Genomic DNA, 22,955 nt, shown 5'->3' with positions numbered 1-22,955 from the left:
GAAGTAAACAAAAAATAAACATCACTGAAATGAAGACCAAATGGAAGCAGGAGAGAATAGGTACTGCTTTAAAAAAAAAAAAAAGAAAGAAAGAAAGAAAGAAAAAGGAGGAGTACACGTGAGACAGGATTGAAAGGAAATTTTCAATGGGAATAAAGAAACCAAAGGAATTTTTGAGAAAAAATAAATTAAGAAAGAAAATGACAGAAAATACAAATGATATAGATGATAGGTCAAGACAAATCAATATAGGCATACTTGAGGTCTTCAAAGAAGACCTCAAAATAAAAGAACTGAAAACTGTTCTTAAGATAATCAAGAAAAGTTTCAGAAATTAAAGAAAAAGATAAACTAGAGATTAAAATAATATAGCACAACAAAAAAAGAGACACATAACTGTCAACAACAAGCTACACCCTAGTACTGGATTGCCAAAATAAGTAGTGAAACAAAAAAAAAAAAAAATCAACCATCTCCAAGGGGAAAAAAAACCAGGCAGCCCTCGGGTTTGTCTACAACAAACAGTGGAACACTAACAATAACATCAGCCAGAAAAGAAACTGGGACTGAGAAATTTCTTACTCAGCCAATTGGTCATTTAGTATAAACTCAGTGAAAAGACATTTTTAAATGCAAGAAATTGGGTAACTAACTTCCTTACAGCCCTTCTAAAAGATTTTGAGAAGATAACCCCAACAAAAGAACACTACAAAAACAAAAAAGGAGAAAAGCAAGGAAACTACTTAGCTGTTTGAAAAATCTGGGTACAAAAGAAGATGCAACAGTTACAGACAATGACTGCATAGAAATTACATATCTAACAAGAGGCATAGAGGAGAAAAAGGCAAAGATCATCTAAAGTTGGCAAAAAATATATAATACATATTTCATAGGAACAAACTGTAAATATTTTTAAAGATACAAAGGTGAATATCAAGAAATATAATTTAACCAATTAATATGATGTAGTGAGAAAGAAGGAAAAGGTAATACACCAAATGCCACTGTACATAATTGGGAATAAGGAAACACTGCTTAATAAAATGGAGAATCAACTATATTACGCAAAGCTGTAGTTATAAAGATTATTAATGAATTCAAGCCCCAAACCTTGCAGATTACTGAAAGTGTATACTAAACATGAAGAAAACTTTGACATAGTAATATACTTAATGAATCATATAGTAATTATATAGTGACACATTTTTAGGGACAAAAACCTTAACAAATGCTACAATGGCAGAATTAACACCAAATACAGCTCTAATGTCAATGAATGAAAGTGAGCGTAATATTACTTAGAAGAACAGACAAACTGAATCACAAAGTGAAATACAAATCTGGAACTTATAAACTCATTTAAAAGAACTGTCTCAAAAATGTTGAAAATAGGAAGAAGGTTGAAGGAATGCAAGGAAAATATGGCCAGAAAGAAATTGGTTTGGGGAAATTAATTATATAACATTAAATTTGGAATGTAATAGGAAAGAATTAAGTAATTCTGTAATAAGGTATTTTACAATGATAGCAAGTATAATCGTTAATGAATGAAGACTTAACAGTAAGATTTCAGCTCCCACTGCTATGGTGGTTTAGAAAGTCTCAGATCCTTCTCTTTGCAAATACCTACAAATGCTAACTTAGGTAAAATACCATCTTTTAAAATGCAGATCTGGCCTGAAGAAAACTAAAAAAATCCACAAATGCCAGAAACAAAAGAGAGTATCAAAACCTGAGTCAAAGGTGAGTGATGAAGCTACAGGCCACAATGAAGATGTCTGCAAACACCATTAACGGGACTCTTAAGACTTAATAGCCAAACAGAGCAATGGTAGTAAGGTCTTAAACCTACACAAAGCAGAGATTGGAAATGAGCCTACTAAACAAAACTGAGCCTAAGAAAGCTACAACTTAAGAAAAAATGGAAAAGGTGTGACAATTAAAAAAAAAAAAAAAAAGACAAACATGGGGGGGGGGGACTGAAAACAGATTGTTTTTTAAAGATTTTGTTTATTTGACCTACAGAGATCACAAGTAGGCAGAGAGAGAAAGGGAAGCAGGTTCCCTGCTGAGCAGAGAGCCTGATGCGGGGCTCCATCCCAGGTCCCTGGAATCATGATCTGAGCTGAAGGCAGAGGCTTTAACCCACTGAGCCACCCAGGCACCCTGTGAAAACAGATTTATATACATATGGTCAAGCACTTTTTCAGAAGGATGTCAGGGTAATTTATGGGAGAGAAGAGACCTTACTAGAAATGGTGCTAGAGTAACTGAATATCAATATGAAAGAAAACTGAACTTAAAACTTTTACCCATCCCACACACAAAAATTAATTTGAGATGAATCATATATCAAAAAACATAAAAGCTAAAACTAGAAAGCTTCCAATACAAAACACAGGGACATTGTGATCCTGGGGTAGGAAAAGACTTTTTTGTGGCAATATAAAAAGCATTAACTACATAAGAACTTGATAAAGTAGATTTCATGAAAATTAAAAATTTCTGGGGGCGCCTGTGTCGCTCATCAGTTAAGTGTCTGCCTTCAGCTTGGGTCTTGATATCAGGGTCCTGGGATAGAGTCCCATGTTGGGCTCCCTGCTCAGTGGGGAGTCTGCTTCTCCCTCCCTCTCTGCCTCTTCCACCTTCAGGTTTGTGTTCTTTCTCTCTCTCTCAAATGAATAGAATCTTTAAAAAAAAAAATGTTTAAGTTCTGTTCATCAAAATGCAAAATATTTATTCCATATGAAGAAAAACCAGAGTATTAAAAATTTCTGTTCATCAAAGAATACTACAAAGAAAATTTTAAAAGCAAACTTCAGACCAGGAGTAATTAAAATACATATATCTGACAAAGGGTCTTCTATGCAGAATAAAAGAACTCTTTCAAATCAATAATAGACAACATTAAAACATATATAAGACATTAACATATGTTGAAAGATGCCAACTGTAAGGACCTATTTTATATTTTTATATTTTAGCCAGAGGCTTCTATTGAGGCTAAACAATAACATTGTTGTTTAACCCTTAAACTGTCCCTGCTTCCCTTCCCCCAGGGGACTTAAAAACAAGTCCTGGAAACCAGCTCCAGGTAACAAAGCCCAAATACAAGGGTGGGTCAGGCCAGGTGGAAAAAACCAACCAGTGGGGAGATGCAAACTGTCTCCCTCGTTACCAAGGAGTATGGGCCCCGCCCTTTGGGAGCCTTTTGGGCACCAATCCTAACCAAGGGGATAGGCTGGGTCAAATGTCTATAGGGTAAATTGTAACTCAATTGGTCACCTAGCATCACTGTGGAGTTTCCTGTGTGCGTTTCAATCTCACAGTCGGCCAGGCCCAACCACGTTGCCTTTGCCCTTAAAAGCTAGTCTGTGAAACAGAGAAGGATCGCCCTCTCTTGTAAGAGGTACGCCCCTGAACATTCAGTTAGATTCTCGATGCTTGGCACAAAATAAAGCTTTGCTTGACCTTCGCTTTATATCAGTCTTGCTCCTTTAATCACGGACCCATTATTGGGGCATACCAATAATATAAATAAATATTTATATTTATATTTATAAATATTTATAAATAAATATATGTATAACCAACATTATTAGTCTTTAGGAAAATACAAATTAAAAATCTGTGAGCTACCAGGGTGCCTGGGTGGCTCAGTTGGTTGAGCATCAGACTCTTGATTTCAGCTCAGCTTGTGATCTCAGGGTCCTGGGATCCAGCACTGGGCTCCCTGCTCAGTGGGGAGTCTGCTTCTCCCTCTCCCTCGGCCTCTCCCTCCACTCATGCTCACTCTCTTTCTCTCTCTCACGAATAGATAAAATCTTAAAAAAAAAAAAAAAAAGCAATAGAATTGAAAACATGTCCCCAAAGGACTTCTCCATTAATATTAATACCATCTTTATTCAAAAGACTCCCAAACTGAAATCAATCAAATGTCCATCAGTAAGTGAATGAACAAAATAACTGCCTTATATTCAGAGATCAAAACAATATATATGAATCTCAAAAACATGATGAGCAAAAGTCAGACAGAGACACATATAACCTGCATGATTCCATTTGTAACAAATTCTGAAACAAACTAAAGTAAGCTATGGTACAGTAAGGGATTATAACCCACTGATTATACTAGGAATCCATGAGAATGGATGAATGGTTGGATAGATGAATGGGTAGAAACAGAGAAAAAGAGAAAGAGATATTGTTGCAACAGAAGGGAGGACTCTTCCTTACAGTAAAATGCCAATTAATAAATCATTTCATAAATAATTTCAAAAAACTATTTTGAGCAAGAACATGTATAGAAGCTAAATCGAAGAGAAAAAACTAGTTAAAAGGAAGCATATTTACATGGTCTGAACATCTCATGTTAGTTGTTTGTTAAACAGGCAACAACTGTGAGAAGGAAATATAGTAACTACATGGTAGAGAGTGTTGTAGTTATAACCTTTGACTAACAATCAAAATTAACACTACCATCTTGAGAAAAAAAAAAGCAACAACCTGCCAGTTGAGGGGCTGATAGATGCTGTGTGCCTTCAAAAGCAATTTCTTGAGAAGGGTAAGACTTCTTTCTCCCTTGTGTAATAATCCAGAATGGACTGTACAAGCTAAATCCTATAATGAGAAATGTTTAAAAGAATTGCAACACATTATATAAAATACACTGGCCTATATTCAGTGACATGAAAATCTGAAAAACTATTCAACATTCAAGGAAACAGAGAGAGATATCATTAAATGCAATAAGCAATCATACTTTGGATCATGCACTAAAAGAAAAAAAATTCCATAAAAGATTGACGATTAAAAGCATATACAGAGATAAAAGATTAAACTTCATGAATTTGATGATTGTACTGTGGTTATGTTAGAGAATATTTTTGTTCTTAAAATATGAACTATTCTTAAATACTGTAGGTTAAAGGAGCAAGACATATGTAACCTAACCTCAGATGGCCTTGAAAAAAAATAAATACTACTGTGTGTGCAAATGCACACGTGTGTCTGTACGTGTAGAAAGACACAAGGAGAAAATAATAAAATAATAAAGGAAACATGCTAAAATGTTAGAAATTAGTGAATCAAAGTAAAGGGTATAGAAAAGTTATTTCTGTACTTTTTTAAAATCAAGGTTGAAATTATTACAAAATTAAAAGTTAAAAAAGTAAACAGCATCAAGTAACCATAAAAAACATATTCTGTTGAAAAAAATCAGCTCACTAGTTTCCTTTCAATGGGGATGAGGTTGATTACAACTTAACTTTGCAAATCCTCCCCCCCAAAATTTGCCCATTACTTAAGTCCCTCAAGATTCACAGAGATTAAGATTACCTAATTATAAAAACAAAAATTTTTTTTAAATTAGCAAATATATCGGGAAATAAAGCATCAGGAATAACAAGAACAAAAGCAAAATTAGCCTCTAAAGGACTTCAGATATGTAAAGTAAGTATGTTCTAAATATTTATAGAAAGATAAGATGGAATTAAAACAGGGCAAGAAGCAAGATACTATCAACATAACCAGCAAACAGGAAATGGATATTCTAGGAATTAAAAATACACTATCTCGGGACGCCTGGGTGGGTCAGTTGGTTAAGCAACCACCTTCAGCTCAGGTCACGGTCCCAGAGTCCCGGGATCAAGCCCCGCATCAGGCTCCCAGCTCCATGGGGAGTCTGCTTCTCCCTCTGACCTTCCCGCCTCTCATGCTCTCTCTCACTGTCTCTCTCTCAAATAAATAAATAAATAAATAAATCTTTAAAAAAAAAATACACTATCTCACATCAAGAACAGAAAATAAAATGTTTCTATTCTCCAATTTCAAGACAGGGAAAGACTGACTGTTCTTTGACATCACTCAGCTAATCTCTAAAGCATTCTCTGATACTGAGCAAATACTTAAACACTCCTACTTTTTAAAGCCTCCAAACATTCCTAAAGTCTGATTCAATACCAACTCTTTGCTTTGTTTGCCATGTTTAAGAAGCACAGTTTCTCCCTTGATTAGCAAGTAATATATTCAGCCTCTTTTTTTCACCCATAATGAATGGGTTTTGCTTTCAAGTATTTTGAGCGATGGTCTTTTCCTTCAGAAAACCCAATAAATTAATAGCAAAATTTTCAGATTAGTAAACCAAGAATATAAGTAAACAACAAATATCCAAATAAAGCATAGACATTTTTTTTTTTAAAAAGAAAACAGTAAGTGATATATAGAACACAAAGAAAAGGTCTAATATAGGTATAATGGGAGACCAAGGAGAAAAAAAAAGAGCAAAATAGTATCCAAAGAGATTTCGAGAGACTGAGTATTCTCCTAGAACTACTAAACAACATCAACCCAGAGATTAAAAAAACTTTAAATACAAATCTAAATCTAGGCACATCATACTTAGCAAAACTTTTGGATAACCAAACAAGGAGAAAACCTTATAAATAGCCGGAGGGAGGAAATGACATTTTATAGAAACATCAAAAATACTAAACACCTAGGAATAAATATAATGACATATATGAAAGTTATATACTGAAAACTATAAAACCTTATTAAAAAGAAATTAATTAATTGGAAAATAACTGAGATGAAAATAAATGAAGGGCATTAAATAAATGGAAGAATATTCACATTAATGGAATACTTTATACTGTAAAGTATACAGTATAAATACTTTATACTGTAAGTATAAATACTTAAATACTTTAAGTAAAGTATTTTATTTAATAAATACTTTATTTAAATACTTAAAGTATTTAATAATAAGTATTTAAAAATAAGTACTTTATTTAAATACTTAAAATACTTTATACTGTAAAGATATCAATTCTCCCCAAACTGATCTACAGATGCAAAATTCACAAGTCCAGCAACTTTTTTGGTGAAAAATGATCAATGATTTCTATAACTTATAGGCCATGCAAAGGCTCAACAATAGCTAAAGCAATTTTGAAAAAATAACAAAGTTGTAAGACTTACACTATCTTAGACCAAAATATGGATTATAAATTATAATAATTAAGATGTACGGTGCTGACACAAAAATTGGTAATCAGAAAAATAAAACAAAGAATCTATACCTGTACTGTCCCATATGGTAGCCACCAGACACGTGGCTAAATTTAAATCAATTAAAATTTGTTAAAATATGAAATTCATTCCTTAGTTACACTTGCCCTATTCCAAGAACTCAGCAGTCACATGTGGCTAATAACTACTAAATTAAACAGCATATACATGAACATTTCCATAATGGCAGAAAATTCCACTAGAAAGCACTTATCTAGAAAGGCACACATAAAATTATAAGATTTATGGCGAAGGTCTAATGTTGTAGGGAAAATTTAGTCTTTCCAATAAATTATGATGGGTCAATCAGACACTGATAGACAAAAGTAAATAATACAGTAATAAATATATAATCAACTCTGATCCCCACCTTATACCACATACAAAAATCAATTTTAAGTGGAATGTAGATCTGAATGTAAAAAATAAAACAGGGATGACTGGGTGGCTCAGATGGTTAAACATCTGCCTTTGGTTGAGGTTGTGATCTGGGATCGACTTCCACATTGCGATCCTTGCTTAGCAGGGAGCCTCATTTTCCCTGTGCCTGCCCCTTCCCCTGCTTATGCCCTCTTTCTCTGACAAATAAACTCTTCAAAAAAAACCTTAAAATTAAAAAATTAAAAATTAAATAGTTTTTAGAAGTTTATTTTATAGACAATAAACTTCACAACCTTGTTTAGACCTTTGTTTAGACAAAGGTTTGTGAAATAAGATGCAAAAAGTGCTAGCCATAAAATACACTACCAATAAAGAGTATTTAAGAAAACATTAGGGGGGAGGAGTCAAGATGGCGGAGAAGTAGCAGGCTGAGACTACTTCAGCTACCAGGAAATCAGCTAGATAGCTTATCTAAAAATTGCAAACACCTGCAAATCCATCGGCAGATCGAAGAGAAGAAGAACAGCAATTCTGGAAACAGAAAAACAACCACTTTCTGAAAGGTAGTACTGGCGGAGACATGAATCCAAAGCGATCAGAAGATAGACCCCAGGGGGAGGGGCCGGCTCCCGGCAAGCGGCAGAAACGGAGCAAAAATCAGGACTTTTAAAAGTCTGTTCCGGGGCGCCTGGGTGGCTCAGTGGGTTAAGCCGCTGCCTTCGGCTCAGGTCATGATCTCAGGGTCCTGGGATCGAGTCCCGCATCGGGCTCTCTGCTCGGCAGGGAGCCTGCTTCCTCCTCTCTCTATCTCTCTGCCTGCCTCTCTGCCTACTTGTGATCTCTCTCTCTGTCAAATAAATAAATAAAATCTTTAAAAAAATAAATAAATAAATAAAAGTCTGTTCCGCTGAGGGACATCGCTCCAGAGGCTAAACTGGGGTGAAGCCCACGCGGGGTCAGCGCAGGGTCACAGAAGAATCGGGGTGTCTGAGTGTCGCAGAGCTTGCGGGTACTGGAACGGGAAAGCCGGCTACAGAGATAGAGCCGACAGTAAGATCACAGCTCGATGTTACCTTGAATCGGTTGCAGGCTCGGTGAGCTCGGAGCGCGGCCGGAGGTCAGGCGGACGGGAGTAACTGGGCACTGTTCTCTGAGGGCGCACTGAGGAGTGGGGCCCTGGGTTCTAGGCTCCTCCGGCCGGAGGCCAGGAGGCCGCCATTTGTATTCCCGTCCTCTGGAACTCTACGGAAAGCGCTCAGGGAACAAAAGCTCCTAAAAGCAAACCCGAGCGGATTACTCACCATGGCCCCTGGTAAGGGCGGTGCAATGCCGCCTGGGGCAAAGACACTTGAGAATCACTACACCAGGCCCCTCCCCCAGAAGATCAACAAGAAATCCAGCCGAGACGAAGTTCACCTACCAAGGAGTGCGGTTTCAATACCAAGGAGAGCAGCGGAATTCCAGAGGAGGAGAAAGCAAAGCACGGAACTCATGGCTTTCTCCCTGTGATTTTTTTTAGTCTTGCAGTTAATTTAAATTTTTTTCTTTTTCATGTTTTGTTTTTTTTCTCGCCTTCTGGTAAAATTTTTTTTTAACTTTTCCCCTTTTCTTTTTTAACGTTTTTTAACTACTTTATCTAATATATATTTTTTCTTTTTTATATTTTTCTTTATTCATTTTCTTTTTTTTAATTCTTTTCTTTTTTTTTTTCTTTTTTTTTTCTTTCTCCCTTTTTGAACCTCTTTTTATTCCCTTTCTCCCCCCTCACGATTTGGGATATCTTCTGATTTAGTTAAAGCATATTTTCCTGGGGTTGTTGCCACCCTTTTAGTATTTTACGTGCTCCTTCATGTACTCTTATCTGGACAAAATGACAAGACGGAAAATTCACCACAAAAAAAAGAACAAGAAGCAGTACCAAAGGCTAGGGACCTAATCAATACAGACATTGGTAATATGTCAGATCAAGAATTCAGAATGAAAATTCTCAAGGTTCTAGCCGGGCTCGCAAAAGGCATGGAAGATATTAGAGAAACCCTCTCGGGAGATATAAAAGCCCTTTCTGGAGAAATAAAAGAACTAAAATCTAACCAAGGTGAAATCAAAAAAGCTATTAATGAGGTGCAATCGAAAATGGAGGCTCTCACTGCTAGGATAAATGAGGCAGAAGAATTAGTGATATTGAAGACCAAATGACAGAGAATAAAGAAGCTGAGCAAAAGAGGGACAAACAGTTACTGGACCACGAGGGGAGAATTCGAGAGATAAGTGACACCATAAGACGAAGCAACATTAGAATAATTGGGATTCCAGAAGAAGAAGAAAGAGAGAGGGGAGCAGAAGGTATACTGGAGAGAATTATTGGGGAGAATTTCCCCAATATGGCAAAGGGAACGAGCATCAAAATTCAGGAGGTTCAGAGAATGCCCGTCAAAATCAATAAGAATAGGCCCACACCCCGTCACCTAATAGTAAAATTTACAAGTCTCAGTGACAAAGAGAAAATCCTGAAAGCAGCCCAGGAAAAGAAGTCTGTAACATACAATGGTAAAAATATTAGATTGGCAGCTGACTTATCCACAGAGACCTGGCAGGCCAGAAAGAGCTGGCATGATATTTTCAGAGCACTAAACGAGAAAAACATGCTGCCAAGAATACTATATCCAGCTCGGCTATCATTGAAAATAGAAGGAGAGATTAAAAGCTTCCAGGACAAACAAAAACTGAAAGAATTTGCAAACACCAAACCAGCTCTACAGGAAATATTGAAAGGGGTCCTCTAAGCAAAGAGAGCGCCTACAAGTGGTAGACCAGAAAGGAACAGAGACCATATACAGTAACAGTCACCTTACAGGCAATACAATGGCACTAAATTCATATCTCTCAATAGTTACCCTGAATGTGAATGGGCTAAATGCCCCTGTCAAAAGACACAGGGTATCAGAATGGATAAAAAAACAAAACCCATCTATATGTTGCCTCCAAGAAACTCATTTTAAGCCCAAAGACACCTCCAGATTTGAAGTGAGGGGGTGGAAAAGAATTTACCATGCTAATGGACATCAGAAGAAAGCAGGAGTGCCAATCCTTATATCAGATCAATTAGATTTTAAGCCAAAGACTATAATAAGAGATGAGGAAGGACACTATATCATACTCAAAGGGTCTGTCCAAGAAGAAGATTTAACAATTTTAAATATCTATGCCCCCAACGTAGGAGCAGCCAACTATATAAACCAATTAATAACAAAATCAAAGAAACACATCAACAACAATACAATAATAGTAGGGGACTTTAACACTCCCCTCACTGAAATGGACAGATCATCCAAGCAAAAGATCAGCAAGGAAATAAAGGCCTTAAACGACACACTGGACCAGATGGACATCACAGATATATTCAGAACTTTTCATCCCAAAGCAACAGAATACACATTCTTCTCTAGTGCACATGGAACATTCTCCAGAATATATCACGTCCTGGGTCACAAATCAGGTCTCAACTGGTATCAAAAGATTGGGATCATTCCCTCCATATTTTCAGACCACAATGCTCTGAAGCTAGAACTCAACCACAAAAGGAAGTTTGGAAAGAACCCAAATACATGGAGAATAAACAGCATCCTTCTAAAGAATGAATGGGTTAACCAGGAAAGAATTGAAAAAAATCATGGAAACAAATGATAATGAAAATACAACGGATCAAAATCTGTGGGACACAACAAAGGCAGTCCTGAGAGGAAAATATATAGTGGTACAAGCCTTTCTCAAGAAATAAGAAAGGTCTCAGGTACACAACCTAACCCTACACCTAAAGGAGCTGGAGAAAGAACAAGAAAGAAACCCTAAGCCCAGCAGGAGAAGAGAAATCATAAAGATCAGAACAGAAATCAATGAAATAGAAACCAAAAAAACAATAGAACAAATCAACGAAACGGGGAGCTGGTTCTTTGAAAGAATTAATAAAATTGATAAACCCCTGGCCCGACTTATCAAAAAGAAAAGAGAAAGGACCTAAATAAATAAAATCATGATGAAAGAGGAGAGATCACAACTAACACCAAAGAAATACAAACTATTATAAGAACATACTATGAGCAACTCTACGCCAACAAATTTGACAAATGGAAGAAATGGATGCATTCCTAGAAACATATAAACTACCACAACTGAACCAGGAAGAAATAGAAAGCCTGAACAGACCCATAACCAGTAAGGAGATTAAAACAGTCATTAAAAATCTCCAAACAAACAAAAGCCCAGGGCCAGACGGCTTCCCGGGGGAATTCTACCAAACCTTTAAAGAAGAACTAATTCCTATTCTCCTGAAACTCTTCCAAAAAATAGAAATGGAAGGAAAACTTCCAAACTCATTTTATGAGGCCAGCATCACCTTGATCCCCAAACCAGACAAGGATCCCATCAAAAAAGAGAGCTATAGACCAGTATCCCTGATGAACACAGATGTGAAAATACTCAACAAAATACTAGCCAATAGGATTCAATAGTACATTAAAAAGGATTATTCACCACGACCAAGTGGGATTTATTCCAGGGCTGCAAGGTTGGTTCAACATCCGCAAATCAGTCAATGTGATACAACACATCAATAAAAGAAAGAACAAGAACCATATGATACTCTCAATACATGCTGAAAAAGCATTTGACAAAGTACAGCATCCCTTCCTGATCAAAACTCTTCAAAGTGTAGGGATAGAGGGCACATACCTCAATATCATCAAAGCCATCTATGAAAAACCCACCGCAAATATCATTCTCAATGGAGAAAAACTGAAAGCTTTTCCGCTAAGGTCAGGAACACGGCAGGGATGTCCATTATCACCACTGCTATTCAACATAGTACTAGAGGTCCTAGCCTAAGCAATCAGAGAGCAAAAGGAAATTAAAGGCATCCAAATCGGCAAAGAAGAAGTCAAATTATCACTCTTCGCAGATGATATGATACTATATGTAGAAAACCCAAAAGACTCCACTCCAAAACTGCTAGAACTTGTACAGGAATTCAGTAAAGTGTCAGGATATAAAATCAATGCACAGAAATCAGTTGCATTTCTCTACACCAACAACAAGACAGAAGAAAGAGAAATTAAGGAGTCAATCCCATTTACAACTGCACCCAAAACCATAAGATACCTAGGAATAAACCTAACCAAAGAGGCACAGAATCTATACTCAGAAAACTATAAAGTACTCATGAAAGAAATTGAGGAAGACACAGAGAAATGGAAAAATGTTCCATGCTCCTGGATTGGAAGAATAAATATTGTGAAAATGTCTATGCTACCTAAAGCAATCTACACATTTAATGCAATTCCTATCAATGTACCATCCATCTTTTTCAAAGAAATGGAACAAATAATTCTAAAATTTATATGGAACCAGAAAAGACCTCGAATAGCCAAAGGGATATTGAAAAAGAAAGCCAAAGTTGCTGGCATCACAATTCCGGATTTCAAGCTCTATTACAAAGCTGTCATCATCAAGACAGCATGGTACTGGCACAAAAACAGACACATAGATCAATGGAACAGAATAGAGAGCCCAGAAATAGACCCTCAACTCTACAGTCAACTAATCTTCGATAAAGCAGGAAAGAATGTCCAATGGAAAAAAGACAGCCTCTTCAATAAATGGTGCTGGGAAAATTGGACAGCCACATGCAGAAAAATAAGATTGGACCATTTCCTTACACCACACACAAAAATAGACTCAAAATGGCTGAAGGACCTCAATGTGCGAAAGGAATCCATCAAAATCCTTGAGGAGAACACAGGCAGCAACCTCTTCGACCTCAGCCGCAGCAACATCTTCCTAGGAACAACGCCAAAGGCAAGGGAAGCAAGGGCAAAATGAACTATTGGGATTTCATCAAGATCAAAAGCTTTTGCGCAGCAAAGGAAACAGTTAACAAAATCAAAAGACAACTGACAGAATGGGAGAAGATATTTGCAAACGACATATCAGATAAAGGACTAGTGTCCAGAATCTATAAAGAACTTAGCAAACTCAACACCCAAAGAACAAATAATCCAGTCAAGAAATGGGCAGAGGACATGAACAGACATTTCTGCAAAGAAGACATCCAGATGGCCAACAGACACATGAAAAAGTGCTCCATATCACTCGGCATCAGGGAAATACAAATCAAAACCACAATGAGATATCACCTCACACCAGTCAGAATGGCTAAAATCAATAAGTCAGGAAATGACAGATGCTGGCGAGGATGAGGAGAAAGGGGAACCCTCCTACACTGTTGGTGGGAATGCAAGCTGGTGCATCCACTCTGGAAAACAGCATGGAGGTTCCTCAAAATGTTGAAAATAGAACTGCCCTATGACCCAGCAATTGCACTACTGGGTATTTACCCTAAAGATACAAATGTAGTGATCCAAAGGGGCACGTGCACCCGAATGTTTATAGCAGCAATGTCCACAATAGCCAAACTATGGAAAGAACTTAGATGTCCATCAACAGATGAATGGATAAGGAAGATGTGGTATATATACACAATGGAATACTATGCAGCCATCAAAAGAAATGAAATCTTGCCATTTGCGACGACGTGGATGGAACTAGAGCGTATCATGCTTAGCGAAATAAGTCAAGCAGAAAAAGACAACTATCATATGATCTCCCTGATATGAGGAAGTGGTGATGCAACATGGGGGCTTAAGTGGATAGAAGAAGAATCAATGAAACAAGATGGAATTGCGAGGGAGACAAACCATAAGTGACTCTTAATCTCACAAAACAAACTGAGGATTGCTGGGGGGAGGGGGGTTGGGAGAAGGGAGTGGGATTATGGACATTGGGGAGGGTATGTGCTTTGGTGAGTGCTGTGAAGTATGTACACCTGGTGATTCACAGACCTGTACCCCTGGGGATAAAAATATATGTTTATAAAAAATAAAAAATTAAAAAAAAAATTTAAAAAAAAAGATAACATTAAAACTGAGATCTTGTGCTTATCAAAAGTGATCAGTAAGAGAGAGAATAAGAAAACCTTAGCCTGATCAATTTTACTTGCAACATATACATATGACAAAAAATTTGTATCCAGAATATAAATATGACAAAACACTCCAAGAAAACAATTAGGCAAACAACCTGGTAGAAAATGGATAAGAGATGAACAGGCACTTACTAATAAAGGACAACAGAATGGCCCCTGCATTGGGCTTTCTGCTCAGCAGGGAGCCTACTTCTCCCTCTCTCTCTCTGCCTACTTGTGATTTCAGTCAAATAAATAAATAAAATCTTTAAAAAAAAAAGTGATCAAGAAGGGGCAAGAGAAAGATTTCTGGGATGTAGGTAAGGTACTATTTCTTGATCTTGGTGATGGCAATACTGTAAAAATTCTTCAAGTTCTACACTTGTACACAAGCATAAAATGTAGATCATTTCAAAAAATTCTTTAGGGGCGCCTGGGTGGGTCAGTGGGTTAAGTCTCTGCCTTCAGCTCAGGTCATGATCTCAGGGTCCTGGGATCAAGCCGCGCATCGGGCTCTCTGCTCGGCGGGGAACCTGCTTCCTCCTCTCTCTCTCTCTGCCTGCCTCTGCCTACTTGTGATCTCTGTCTGTCAAATCAATAAATAAAATCTTTAAAAAAAAAAATTCTTTGAACACTGAATAGGTAAGTTAAACATATTAGAATAACTGAATCATAATCTTTTATTTTTAAAAAGAGATATTTAAAAGTAGCCATATTGTAGCACAGGTAGATGCAAAAAATATAAGACACATTAATGGAAGCATGGGATAGAGTGAAAAGGTAGTTTAAGTCTCATCAACATTGCAGAAGAAAATAAACAAAATGAATGGGTATGAATCAATATTTAAATATATTTTTTTAAGATTTTATTTATTTATTTGACAGATATCACAAGTAGGGAGAGAGGTAGGCAGAGACGGAGGGGAAGCAGGCTCCCTGCTAAGCAGAGAGCCCAATGTGGAACTCGATCTCAGGACCCTGGGATCGTAACCTCTGAGCAGAAGCTTTAACCCACTGAGCCACCCAGGAGTCCCATGAATCAATATTTAAAGAGATATGGATTCCTGGGTGGCTCAGTTGATTGAGCATCTGCAACTCAGGTCATGATCCTGGGATCCTGGGATGGAACCCTGCTTTGGGCTCCCTGCTCAGCAGGGAGTCTGCCTGTCCTTGCCCCTCACCACAGCTCACGCTCTTGCTCTCAAATAAATAAAATCTTAAAAATAATTTTTAAAAATCGATAATAGCTGAGATTTTTCCAGAATCAACATGGCACAAATCCCAGATTTAAAAATGCACAATAATCTCAAGGAGAATAAACAAAAAGAAAACCAGACTGAATAAATTGTTGTTAACCGCCGAACTCCAAAAACAAAGAGAAAGTCTTAAAATCAGATACAGAAAAAGATCAGATCCAAACAGAAAAGACAGATGACCACAAAGGAATGAAAATCAGCCTGACCTTTTTTTTTTTTTTTTAATTTTCAAACTGACAGAAAATCCAAAGAGAATACTATAGTGAACAATCTTAACACCACTCATCAAATTCAATGTTAACACTGTGACTGACTCACTCAAAGTCTATCTGAACATATATATGGCCTCTCCTTTTGGGAAAATATAGAAAGTAGGCTGCTATCACAGTTCTTCATCCCAAGTTCTTTATCATGCATTTTCCAAGAACAAGAACATTCAACCAAAACATCATTACCTCAACCCATGATAACTGACATTAATTCAATAACATCACTCTAAGAGAGCTCAGATGCAATTTTCCCAGTTATCCTCATATGTCCTCTAAATCTTTTCTTTTTACTTATCAAGAATCTATTCAAGATTTATGTATTACTTTCAGATGTTTTAACTTTTAGGTCTCTCAATTTAGGACATTCTCATTACTTCCCTTGGTTTTTCAGACACTGTGTCCTATAAAATATCCTATAAAAATATCCCGTATTCTAATCTGGTTTGATTGTTTCCCCATTATCGAAAGAACAAGTATTTCCAGAAAGAAATGTTGTACAACTCCAATGCAGCACATTGTGCCTATAGCTGCCCCACTACTGGCTATACTAAATGAACATTTTGAAATTTTTCTCTTTGTAATCTGTAAGTCACCTGTAAAGTAAGTTTTTGAGACTCAAGAGCACACTTTTTAATGGCAACTATGAAAGACATAAGTCAACAGAATACAACCTTCCAAGTGCTAGGAAAAAAGGGCTATTAAGTAGAACTATACTGTCAACTAAAATACCATTCAAAAATGAAGGCAAAATGGTATATCTTAAAATTATCTCAAGATGCAATAAAAATGGGAAGACAATGTACACACACAAAAAAACTGGTTTGCACAAACCTTTGTTGTTTTCTTCTCTCTCTCTCTCTCTCTATATATATATACACACTCTAGAATTAAATATTTTTAGCATGTCTTGAAGAAAGTACTTTACCTGCCATCTCTTCTGAGGGCAAAAGCAATGCCATCTTTCTGGAAAGGAAGTAGCTTTGCTCTTAGTTTTTCAGGCAAAAAATCCAAGTGTTTATAAGATTCATTTGTCAAACAAGACATCTGAGGTGTAAGAGACTTTTTTATCGCATGAACTTTAGGCATCCTGATCCTAAAAAAAAAGAAACCACAAAAGGGAGGGGTAGGGAAATAGCTATTACTGAATGTATTAGAGAATTAAACATAAATAATAATATTAAAGTACTTATCTGTGGCCTGATATACTAGCTACATAGATATAAAGTGGCTAAATCATAATCCAAAATGATCTACTAAAAATTCAAAGCACTAAGTCCAAAATCAGTTATTCAGTGCAGAGTGTGGGAATTCAGCATCCTTTATTTCATTTGTATTTCAAACTGAACCATAACATAATAATTATTCTGTTTTAAGCAACAAATTTTTTACTGAAAATTTACAAATCAGCCAGATTTTTTAAACTAAATAAATTTTAAAATAAGGAATGATTAGCTACAGAAAGAGGAATTCTTTTATAATTAAACCTTTTATAGATCCACATTTTCCTATCACACCAAATTTTCTAAGAACAGGATAAAACTGCATTTTTAAAATTATAAAATATGAAGATATTAACTCCAAATTTATAATTAAATTAAACCAATATTAAATGAGATTCATTTAAAAAAATTAGAATGAATTATTTTATTTTTTTTTAAAAGATTTTACTTATTTATTTGACAGAGAGAGATTACAAGTAGGCAGAGAGGCAGGCAGAGAGAGAGAGGAGGAAGCAGGCTCCCTGCTGAGCAGAGAGCCCGATGCGGGACTCGATCCCAAGACCCTGAGATCATGACCTGAGCCAAGGCAGCAGCTTAACCCACTGAGCCACCCAGGCGCCCTAGAATGAATTCTTTTAAATCAAATGAATATACAATATAAACTCTGCCTGACTGGTACCTTCCTCAACACTGGGTTTCCACAAATGTCATTTTAAGTTTCTCTATGAAAATTTCGTATGTCTATAAATTCTCAGAGCTCTGCAAGAAAGAGCCCTATTAAATCACTGAACTATAAAACTTCTTTAATAACACTTTATATTTAGATTGCAATTTTTCATCTGTTTATATGTAATCTCACTTTATCTTTAAAAAAAATTTGCTCTTGGGGCGCCTGGGTGGCTCAGTGGGTTAAGCCGCTGCCTTCGGCTCAGGTCATGATCTCAGGGTCCTGGGATCGAGTCCCGCATCGGGCTCTCTGCTCAGCAGGGAGCCTGCTTCCTCCTCTCTCTCTGTCTGCCTCTCTGTCTACTTCTGATCTCTCTCTGTCAAATAAATAAATAAAAATCTTTAAAAAAAAAATTTGCTCTTTTCTCAATTGCTTGCAGACTTATAAAATTTTACTCCACCCAAAAAAAAGTAATCAACCTCTGTATCCAATATCTAAGAATCTCAAGAATTCAGTGTGTATTTGTTAATAAGAAATACATATTATATTCCAGGATCTGAAGAAGCAAGGACAACGCCTTCATGGGTCTTACATTCTTAAGGGGGAGACTAAAAATAATGAATAAATGATTAATTACAGTAAAGTGTAAATATTAGGAAGGAACAAGAGAATAATGGCCAATTTAGGTAGGCTGACCAGATAAGGACTCTCCTAGGTGATGCTTACTTAGTCCATAAACTGAAGTATGAAAGAGTCAACCAAGTTCAAAACTGAGTGGAGAGCACTCCCAAACAGACAGCATCAGAGGAAAGGTTCCAAGCTGAGAGAGGGTTGAGTGATTTTTAGAAACACAATGGAGGCCAATGTGGCTGAACCAAGGGAGAGAATAGTATGAAATGAAGCTACTGAGATAAGCAAGAGTAAAATTAAAGAAAGCCTTGATAAGGGTTTTGGATTCTGTTTTGAGAATGAAGAACCAGTGCAGCTCTGCCATCCAAAACACTATTAGCCAGAAGTGGCTCTTTGGGTTAAAAATTAAAACTTCAGGCATGATGTGAAGAAGAGACAAGAATGACCCTTGCAAAGAAGGGAGAGAAGGTACCTAAAGGGAAAAGGGGGTGGGGGGGTGGGGACTGTTGTTGGCAAATAGTGGGAATAACCCTGTAGAAAACAGAGATGCCAAAACAGACCAGGCACAGAAGGCTGAAGGTGCTGGAGATGCCAGGTGAAGTGTGTGCATTTTTGATAGCTGTGTACTTCTTGTGACTGTACAGTTTGAAATACCATTTTTTATCAAGTTTTATAAAAATGCAGAATTTTGTTTTACCTTTTTCTTTTTAAGCTATGTTAGCACACAAAACATTTCATTGTTGTTTGGGGCGGGGGCGGGGGGGCTTTTATCACTAACAGAGTATCTCTGAAGCTAAACCGATACAAATGTAACACCACCACTCCGTTTCAGTTTTGAAAATCATCTTTTTGGTTCCCAGGAGGAGGGATTCCTTGATGTTGAAACACATTAGCCATCCTGGCACAAATGCTTCCCGGTATGGAAAAATTCAAATTTCTGTTTATGTCCTTTTATCCCTGTCTGCCTTCAACATAGACTTAACTCTCTTAAGCCCTGATCTGTTGGAACTTGACCCCAAGACATAGTTCTCAGTGTATGTCAGGCAATCTGGACTTTACAGTGTCACCATGGAGATGGCACCCCTCTAAGACCTCCTTTTTTAGCTTGTGGATCTTCAGATTGATAATTATACTATCTTCATTTCATTTCCTGATAGTCAGCATCAGCTTGTGAAAAGTTGTTGAACAATATGCTAAATGTGAAATGTCAACCCTCACTCTAAACTTTCCCTGTTCAGGCAATCAGATGAAGACTGCATTCAGTTTTATAGTGGCTTTCTGATTTTGGTAATCCATGGAAGAAGGGAGTATAAAAGTTGTAAATATTGTTAATGACTATCTTCCCATGTCCTGCCTGAAATACCATCATTGTTTATGAAAAGTATCTTTAAAAAAAGGTGGATACAGGGGACACCTGGGTGGCTCAGTTGGTTGGTGACTGCCTTCAGCTCAGGTCATGATCCCGGAGTCCTGGAATCGAGTCCCGCATCGGGCTCCCAACTCCACGGGGAGTCTGCTTCTCTCTCTGACCTTCTCCTCGTTCATGTTCTCTCTCACTGTCTCTCTCTCAAATAAATAAATTAAATCTTTTTAAAAAAAAAAAAAAGGTGGATACAGTTTGGCTTGGAAAAAAATAATAAAAATAAGTAAAATTAAAACTTCAGTTCCTCAGTCACATCAGCCATGTTCCAAGTCCTCAGTGGCCACATGTGGATAGTGGCTATCATACTGAACAGCGAAGATGTAGACCACTTTCATCTTCACTGAAAGCTATATTAGACAGCACTTACCGGAGAGTTTTAAGGAGAGGGACACAATCTTATATTTTAAAAACTACTGGTAGAGGACAAAGCTATTAATAAAAAAATAGGAGATAAATGTCCCTAGAGGACTTGGCTAGTCCATAAAGGCCCCACTGCATCTGTTGGCTACTGGATTTAGATATGACTTACAAAAGATAAGGTCCTCCTAAACACCATCGCATGGGCCCCTCTTCTCAACACCACCACCAAAACACTGAATCAATAACAGACAATGATTCAAAAAAGATAAAGCATTAAAGCAAGAAATTTATTACCAGGATGTAAGAAATAAGGCAAGCATCATCTTTGGCAGTAGAACTGGAGAGATTCAGGAAATGAAACAGAGGTAAAGCAAACAGAACTTGCTGTGGGAGGATATGAGGAGAATGAGGGACATGGGAACTCAACATACGTTTAGAGTGATGAGATTGATGCAAATTTACTGAGATGGTAAAGACTAAGGAAGAAATGGATTGGGGAGAAACAATCAATATATCTTTCAGAAATACATAAACTTTGAGATGTTTGTAAATTATGAAGTGGAAATGTCTAATAGATTTGGAAATACATGAGTCTGGAACTTAGGGAGAGAATAAGGCTGTATACATGTATTTGGGAGTTGACACAGTACAGTCCACCTACATCATTATTTGAGGCCACCCAACACCTGGGACCCCTGCAATGTTTAGGAATTTCCTCACATTACAAATCTGAGTAGGAGTCAAATATCATGTCCCAATAGAAAAGCTGGAAATGGCAAATTCTTGCTTTCTCAGCCTGCCTTACAAAAATGGGATTCGCTATTCAGACATACCCATTCCAGACTTTAATCCAGAGAGTCAAAACTCAAAGAAGCAGAGAATAAGTGACACCCATTCTGGCAAGGGTAGCAGCAGCAGAAAGTGCCATGTCCACTTTCCAAAAGCAATAGGGATTCCAGAAGCACTATTGAGGGTCATTGGTATAAGGAGTACTTCATACTATTAGTTTAGGGTGGAATATTGGCAAGAAGCTCAGAAAAAAATACAAAAACCATTTTACTGTCTATTATCTTTGCTTTTTTTTTTTTTACACTAAACTGAGGTTATACTGTAACTTATCTGATTTATTTTAGTAAGGCCGAATCAGGCATTATATTTGTAAAAATAAACAATGAAACTAAAGCCATATTAATTTAAAAAACAGTTTTAAGAGAGTCACCAATAAGAGAAAAAATAAAGATGAAGATAAAATAAGTCTACAATAGTAAAAAAATGTGTAGAAAATTTTCCACTGAACTAAAATTATGGTATGTCTGCTTCCCTGGTGCTTTAAATTGGTATCTGGATACATAAAGGACTTAAAAATAAGTAGTGGTACAATTAATTAATAACACAGGGGTATTTCAGTTAATATTCAAAGTAAAATAATTTTAAAATTCCCTTTCCCCCTTATATTATAGAAAGTCTAAAAATTATATTATAATAAAAAATACCTCATTTAGGTCAGCCACATAGGTTCATCTACTACAAAAGATAAGTTGTAACCAACACTGTGTTAATAACAGAAGACTCAGGCTTCATCTTCTAACTTACCAAAAAACCAATACTAATAATAAATGTGCATGTCCACCTAATCATGAAAACTATAGAGAATTTAAATCAGAAATTTAGGAAACAGTTTTAATCATTGTATACATGCGGGAGCTGGTAAGATGGAACTAGCAGTATTTGCCTTTTACTACCACGTCATTTAAATTATCAAAATTAAAACATTGGCTAGGAAAATTTAGTGAAAGCAAAACCTAGCAGAACTCACTTTCTAAGCAATTCTCTTGATAAACAACACTTGAGAAGTGAATAAAGGGAAATTTTCTTTTTCAGTATTGTATTTAGATCAAGAGGGCATTTTTACAATCAACTGGAAACAAGACAAACTCAAATGGAATTTACTGATACATTCCTAAATAAATATTAGAATTGTGTTGAGGAGAATCAACTATTGTTGAAATACAGTACTAATAAATTTATTTGGGAATAAACACAAAATGGCTACTCAGAGAAATTATGGACTTTAAGGAGATGATTTTGTTGCTTTTATTTTTTTAATTAAGAATTTGTTTAATGAGAGATGTCTGGCTAGCTCAGTAAGTACAGCATGCAATTCTTGGTTTGAGGGTTGTAATCTCAAGCACCACAATGGCTTTAAAAATTACTTAAAAATAAAATTAAATTTAAAAAGAAAGAAAAAGAGGGGCACCTGGGTCACTCAATTGTTAAGCATCTGCCTTTGGCTCAGGTCATGATCCCAGGGTCCTGGGATCAAGCCCCGCATCAGGCTCCCTGCTCAGTGAGAAGCCTGCTCCATCTTCTCCCTCTGCCTCTCCTCCTGGCTTGTGCTCTCTCACTCTCTCAACTAAATAAGTAAAATCTTAAAAAAAAAAAGAATTTGTTGAATGAAATAAGCAATAGATATAGACATAGACAAAGAGAGAATTTGTGAATAGAAGAGACATTAAATAGAAATGGAGTAAAATGCCAATTAAAAGAAAAAGATTATCACACTGGATTTAAAAATCCGTATGTATATGCTGCTTTCAAAAGGCACAAGTTAAACCGAATGATGTAGAAATACTGAGTGGAAAAGGATGAAAAAAGACATATTA

The 22,955-nt window shown here is 36.6% G+C and overlaps 1 protein-coding gene across 3 annotated transcripts in view; it reads right to left on the bottom strand.

Annotated features, from left to right (window-relative positions):
• Positions 1–22,955, bottom strand: part of ZRANB3 (zinc finger RANBP2-type containing 3) — a 332,973-nt gene that overhangs the window by 290,212 nt on the left and 19,806 nt on the right. For all 3 annotated transcript variants that reach the window (XM_032354070.1, XM_032354071.1, XM_032354073.1), the window contains exon 2: positions 16,918–17,085. In XM_032354070.1, coding sequence (XP_032209961.1) covers positions 16,918–17,085 — 168 coding nt within the window. The remainder of the gene's footprint in view (positions 1–16,917; positions 17,086–22,955) is intronic.

Source organism: Mustela erminea, chromosome 8, assembly GCF_009829155.1.
Source record: "Mustela erminea isolate mMusErm1 chromosome 8, mMusErm1.Pri, whole genome shotgun sequence".
Classification (NCBI taxonomy): Eukaryota; Metazoa; Chordata; class Mammalia; order Carnivora; family Mustelidae; genus Mustela; species Mustela erminea.
Note: the sequence above shows the minus strand (reverse complement) of the source record. Positions and strands in the feature narration are given on the sequence as shown.